The sequence below is a fragment of the Limulus polyphemus genome, unplaced genomic scaffold, assembly GCF_000517525.1.
Source record: "Limulus polyphemus unplaced genomic scaffold, Limulus_polyphemus-2.1.2 Scaffold59, whole genome shotgun sequence".
NCBI classification, from domain to species: Eukaryota; Metazoa; Arthropoda; class Merostomata; order Xiphosura; family Limulidae; genus Limulus; species Limulus polyphemus.
In genome coordinates this window covers 1,399,917-1,407,191 of record NW_013665669.1, presented here as the reverse complement: position 1 = coordinate 1,407,191, position 7,275 = coordinate 1,399,917, and the positions used below count along the sequence as shown (strand labels likewise).

The window sequence follows — 7,275 nt, the reverse complement described above, 5'->3', positions numbered from 1 at the left end:
TCAACACCATATAGTTAATATTGATAAAATAAAAGATTATATATAAATTTTTATTTAAAAAAACGTTTGATTATCTAGAAGGATATAGAGATTATGCAAATGAAACTTGACAAATTTCAGATAAAGAAAAGTATTTTTAATCTTAAAAGCAAAATGACTTTGTACGTCGGATAAAATTCACAAAGAAAAAATTCACAAGCTTATCTTTAATAAAATAATCTTAAAACATAATTCAAAAACCAGATATTTTGTGTTTGAAATCTTTGTAATGTTTACTAATAATCTGCAAAATTTTGTAAAGACTTGCTTACATTTTCAAAAACTATAGTAAAATTACTGTTATAGATACTTTCCTGGTTACGAACTGGGTGGATTCCCATAGATGTCAGGTTTATTGAAATATTAGGTAATGGGAAAATATTTTTTTGTGTGTGTTGATTAAGTTTTTATGATAATTGAGATATCTTTTTTATGAGTTGTTTGCCCATCATACTGCTAGTTTTTTTTTTACATTGTATGAGATAAATGAAATGGTGTAAACAATATCTACATCACATTGTTACATTGAAATGCATTTTCATGTACTTTGAATGGTCTTATCTTTTCTCAGCCATGTTAGTGTGGTTTATCCCTATTGACTGTGATTATAAGTAAAGCTGAAATTATATTTGCAGTGTGGACTAACTTCTGTATGCTAATTGTGCATTTCTTGAGAAATATTTAGTGCATAAATTTTAATAACTTTTTGAGAATCTCACTTTCAATATTTAAAAATTAAGATCGGATTTTTGTTACTGCCTGTATCCAAGTGAACTATCAACAACTGGTGATCTTTTTCAGGATAAAACTGCTCTCCTGGAATCCCCAAACATCAGTGATGTAGATGACCAGGAAACTGAATTGTATCTCAAAAAGGATCCTGCCAATCCCAAAAGTCACAAATATACAGGTGATTTGACACCTAAGGAAGCTGTTAAGACTAAGGAGTTCTACCTGCTGTGGTTTACATTTGCTCTTAATGTACAATGTGTACAGTTTATCAATACTATGTATAAGGTAAGAGTCAATACTCAAATGTGAAATACATAAATTTATGATATTTCAACTGTACCATAAACTTGGTTATGGGGTTTGACAAAGAAGTATTTGCAACATTCTGTATGTACAGATTATAAATTTTTACTGCAATAAACTAATTACATATAAGAAAGTCTCAATCTCGACCCTCTGGGCCTCAGTCTCAATGTTTTACAGGTTTCAAAAATGAGACCAGCTAAATATAAATGTTTTTACAGTATTAGACCAGTCACCTACCCAGGATTATTAAGTATCGATTACACAGCAGTTCATACAAGAAACGATATAACATCAAAGATATTTTACTAGTAAAACCCCCTTGATACTACACATTTGCAATGATGTTTATAGTGCCTCCCTTATTTTTGTTTATGTCATGAACTGCCATATTGCCTGTGTGTCAATCCACAGTTATAACACGTGATATTCAAAACTAACTGCTACTATACATTGCATTACTCCTAAGCTTACTACAAGTTTGTATGAACATCATCTGGTGCATTTATTTACATCAAATTTTAGCAATTATCCCTGATATTCAACATGTCTAGTAGATCTGTTGTGATCCTGTTTGGCTTCAAAGATCATAAAGAATTTACTGACAACAATACTGGTTTTAGTTTTATTTGCTGACGTTTTTTATTTTTTTATTCATTCCTTATTTTTTTAATTGTTTTTTTTTTTTTAATGAGGAGACGTTAGAACGAAGACTGTGGGGTTGACATGTAAAAGATTTGTGGTTAAGCTGTTAATAAAGTTTGTTTGATGCATGTGATTTTTACTCTTATTGCTTTATTTTTCATTGTGTAATTTATTACAAGGTCTCAGTCTTGAACCCTCAGGTCTTGGTCTTAGACACTTAGGTCTTGACTAAAACACTGCATATAAATGTAAAACAAAAGCAGATTCTTAAAAGTGAAATTCAAGACAAAATCTGCCCCTCAAAGCAAAATTCAAATTATAATGTTTAATAAAAAGCAAATTCAAATCAAATGAATTCACTATTGTGCCAGTAACAAACACACAAACAAAGATAATTGAAAATGATACCATTTGTCAGGAAAATACAAAAGTTATAATTTTTATAGGAAAATGTCTGTGGCAATAGCTTCTATCTAACATAATCCACAAAGACATGAAAAACAAGATAGCTAACAAGGAAAATCAAATAGCGACTAGATTTTATGTGCTATAGTCCACAATATCCAAAACCTACTACCACTCGCTATCCACAGCCAGTTGTGATTGTGGTTGTTACCCCTTAAAAAACCATTAAAATTATGTTAGACTTGTCATTATTGTAGAAACTGGGCTATCTAAATAATGTTTTTCTTGTAATAATATCATAAAGTTGGAAGTAGGGTGTTTTACAAATGTAGAAATTAGGGTTGGTGTTTACTAACACAAATTCTACCATGATGCTAAGTCTAACATCATTTCAAGGACATTTTTAGGGATAACAACTACTACCACAATTAACTATGGACAGTGAGTACTGTAGGATTTTGATATTGTAGGCTATAGCACCCAAAATCTAGCTCCTATTTGATTTTTTTTTGCAAACTTTCATATTTTTCATCTGTATCTTTGGATTATGTCTGTGGCTTTTGGAAGCTATTCCTGCAGACATTTTCCTTTAAAAATTATACATTTGTACTTTAATGATAAATGATTCAAGTTTTAATTATCTTATTTTGAATGTTTGTAATAATGGATTGATTTGATATATTATAGTTGGATTTGTTATTACTTCTCATATTTTTTTCATATTTGTTATATATTGCTGAATTTTCACCTATGTACTATTGATGCAGAGAATATGGATATCTATCTATATCTATCTATTTATCTATCTATATATATATTTAAAAACAAAAACTTTTAAGTCATATTTCACTTCCTGTGAATATTATAGTTCACAAAGTAACTTCCAGAGTTTTCTGTTGCTAAAGTTCATTTTATTCTTCCTTTCAGCTTGTAAGATTGTTTAAAAATTTAAAACAATTTTTTAGAAAATTGTATGTAGAAGAAACAGGGAATTTTGAAATTAGGATAAATCTACATTGATATGTGAGAAATCCACATTTAAGCCCAATACAAACAAGCACTAATTTCTACAGTTGTCTTAATAAAACATTTTAAAGGAATCTTTTTTTTTAAGTTTATCTTTTTTGGTCTTGTAACAAAATAGGATTAGATTATGAAAAATATTTTATTAAAAAATTCAATGCCTTGAACAACAGTTAATAATAAGTTACAGAGGGCACTTAATAAAATATTCCTGTATTTTTTTAAGAGAATTATCTTAATGTACATGTCATTGTAGAAAGTGAAAAAAAAAGTAGAATGAATGATTTATTTGATTATGTGCTAGAGGTGCAACTGATAATTGTTAAATGCTTAGTTTATCATAAATTTTTAGTCTGTTGCAATTGTAAATTAGAATTTTACATGGTTTGAATTTTATTATGTAATTAATCTATTTATATTTTAATAAATTTAATCAGAGATTAAAAAACGTATTTGTGATTTCATTTACTTTAAAAGTATTTTACAAAGATTGTAATGGTTTACAATATTTCATTCATTTTTTATGATTCTATGTATGTAAATTGTATCATTTTATTTCTTAATATTAATGTATCCAGGCTGAAGAGAAGTCAAACCTGTGAAACAGGTTCTCTAAAGAATATGCAAGTTTAAATAATTCAAAAATATACTTACCTCCACAGATACTATAGCTCTTTCTTTATCTCCAGGGTTTCCACTCTTTGCCCATCTAAGCATTGGAAATGTCTGCTCCAGTCTTTTACACCCCACTCGATTGTCTTTGGCAGATTCTAGTTTGCAAGATTCTCCACAAACTTCAATGCTCCTTCTACTCCTTCTATTTAGGTACTATATATTCAGCTCATTTACATTCTTCTTGATCATCACTGGCTTCTCGTGTTTTTGGTGCTAACTTGGGAGTGTTGGCTTGTAGTGTTTCTTGAACCCTCCTTCGGTTCCCAGGTCTGTTGGTTCCCATAATAGAGTCTGTCCATATTCTTGAGTATCTTTGGCTCAGGTAGACCATTGACAATGGCGTTGGTAACTTTCCCGTGGGCAGAAGAGCAGTAGGAGCACGATCACATCACTTTCTGGTCATCTGGAGTTCTTTCACCAGGGATCTATCGGTACTCCATGTTCTGGCTTCATGGTTGGTCATTCAATTTACATCACCTTCACCATTATCTACACAACCTGTTGCTTTTTCACCTTCAAGAGATCCACGGAGAGTGGAGATTTGTTCCCAGGCCATAAGAGTTGTCAGTTAAAAGTGCAGTAGAGAGGGTTGATTCATTGTATCCAAGAAGACCGGAGATTGGCGTCCAAGCATCAATCTGTCTCGACTCTATCAATTTTTAGATCTTCCTCGTTTTAGTATGAAATATTTTCTCAACCTATTATGGCACTTTGCACCAGGGCTCTTGATGTTACCGACACTTATCTCCATATTCCTATAGCGGAATATTCCCAGAGGTTTCTCAGATTTGTGCACAAGGGTAAGGGCTCTATCTTTTGATCTTGCATCAGCACCTTATGTCTTCTGCAAAGTTGTTTGAGCTTTTTCTCATCATCTGCATTCCTTGGGTCTCTGCACACATCATTATATGGATGACTGGTTCCTTCTGCCACCATCTCGCCAATTAGCAGAACAACACTCTCAGATTCTCCTTTCAGAAGCCACAAAAGCGGTCTTCCTTATTAGACTGGAGAAATCTATTCCATCACCGATGCAGTATCTCCTCCATCTGGGTGTGTTTTTTAATATTCACTTAATTCATGCTCAACCAACCCCTGTCAAGCTTCATGCCATGGAAAGAGTTGTGAGGCTTTTACTTATGTCTCCTTCTTCTACTGCTTGGATGGTTCTCTCTCTTTTGAGGATGTGGGTATCCTTCGAGCCTCTCATTCTTTCGAGATGAGCACGTATGAGTCCCTTCAGTGGTCACTGTGTGATCAATGGATCATGCATTCTGTTCCTTTGGATCATCCTGCCTTATTACTCAGGAGCAACATCGTTGGTTAAAAATGGTGGTTGGATCAGAACAACACTACTATTGGGGTACCCATTCCATCACCTTGTCCCATGATCCATCTGTTCACAGACGCAACTCATTAGGGAAGGGAAGCTTATTTTCGAGGTCAGGAATTCCAGGGTAATTGTATGGAAGACGAGTCTACCCTCCATATCAACGTTCTAAAATTCCTTGCAGTACATGGGGAAATGGTACAAGGTGGTATCTCAGATTTCTCATCAAGGAGGCACACATTCTCGAGACCTTTGTTTTCGTGTCTTGGATCTTCTCTATGGGGCTCATTCCCATCATATCAGTTTTTTGGCATGTTATGTTTCAGGAGGGATGACTTTAATTGCAGATCACTTGTCTTGACCAAACTGGATTTTTCCAAAGGAATGGATGCTACATCACAAGGTGTTTCAGTGGATGTGCTCTCAGTTCGGGTCTCCAACAATTGATGCCTTTGCAACTCATTGGAATTCTCAACTGCAGTAGTTTTGGTCTCTGATACCTCATCCTAAAGCATTGGTAGTAGATGCATTCATTTAGGACTGGACAGGTTTACATCTGTATGCCTCTCCACTGATTTGGCTATTGCCCTGGGTTCTGACTATGGATCCTTCCCCTCCCTGTTGAGTTCTTTTGGTTGCACCATATTGGCCTGCTCAAACGTGGTTTCCGCTTCTTTGGTATCTGCAGGAATGTCCACCTCTACCTCTTCTACATTGGCAGTCTCTGTTGATCAGACATTCTCCACCCAGATGTTTGGAAACTCAATCCTCATGCTTGGAAGTTATGCAGTCCTTTGTCTGACATTAAGGTTTAACATCTAAGGTGTCTCTGTATTTAACTACATCTCTTTGTAGGTGAAACAAGGCTGTTTATCAACAGTAATGGAATACTTATTATCAGTGTCATATTAAAAGGAATTTAAACCCTCTTCATCCTAAAGTATTTACCATATTCAATTTTATGACTTTGGTATTTGAGAGAGGTCTTGCTTCATCTACAGTGGCTTTAGATAAGGCATCCTTATCCATTATTTTTTGGTATTCCACATATCTGAAGGTTTTTGACACCTCAACATTATCGGGTTTATTCAAATCCTCTTGTATTCTTCAACCCAAACAACCCTTTCATTACTGAATTGGGATTTTACAGTTATTTTACATGCATTGTCTCATCCTCCCTTTCAGCCCTTAGCTTCGTGTTCTTTGTTTCACCTTTCTCTTTGCTTGTGGACGTTGTCAGTCAGAGCTGTTTGCAATACATATGCATCGGACTTTTTATCATTCCACGTTTATCCTGCTTCACCCAGATAGATCTTTTCTTCCCAAGACTCTGGCAGCTAGGGAAGGGGAAAGATCCTTCTCACCAATCCATTTGCCAGCCACTCCTCACCTTTATGACATATCTGATCCTGATTGTTTGTTATGTCCTGTTAGGGCCTTCATGTGTTATGTGGCTTGTACTAATTCATTTTGAGGTAGTACAAATCGATTGTTCATTCATGGAATCCTTTTATTTCCCTTGGCTTATCTTCTATTACCCTAACGAGGTGGCTTTGTAAATTGATTCACATGGCTTATAATGGATTATAGTTTCAGGAGAAGAATCTTTTGTATGTCACATCTCACCAGATTCGTCATATTTCTAAGTCATTAGCTGACCGGTTGACTTGCCCCATGAAAGACATTGTGCGGACTTGTATGTGGACTACTCCTAATACTTTCCTATCTCATTACTTGCATGATCTGGCAGTTTTGTCTTCTGAGGGTTTTTGACTACATCTGTTAGATTTTAACCAGGGTGAGTATTTTCCTCAATTATATACTCTTTTATTTCAAGGGTCCTTTTGTTTTTCACTGGCAAGTGTTGCCCAGGCAGGTGTGATTTCTGTTTTCAATTATGTACTAGCAACCACTTTCACTTATTATTATGGACCACCACTGATGGACTATAATGAGTTAAGCTAAAGGGGATTCTGCCCATCCATGCTGATCTTCAGGTTGAATAAATTGGGGTCGGTTTGCTTTTAAAAATGTAAGGAACTTGGTTCATCTACTGAACAATTTCCAGAGCACTGCTCCTCTGGACTCCTCAACACCTATTACCCCCCCCCCCCCCCCCCCCC

At 34.7% G+C, this 7,275-nt stretch overlaps 1 protein-coding gene across 1 annotated transcript in view; it reads left to right on the top strand.

The window, feature by feature from the left end:
• Positions 1 to 7,275, top strand: part of LOC106464353 (uncharacterized MFS-type transporter YhjX-like) — a gene marked incomplete at its 5' end in the record, with an annotated part of 30,615 nt that overhangs the window by 9,888 nt on the left and 13,452 nt on the right. The window contains one exon of the mRNA XM_022392612.1: positions 841 to 1,056. Coding sequence (XP_022248320.1) covers positions 841 to 1,056 — 216 coding nt within the window. The remainder of the gene's footprint in view (positions 1 to 840; positions 1,057 to 7,275) is intronic.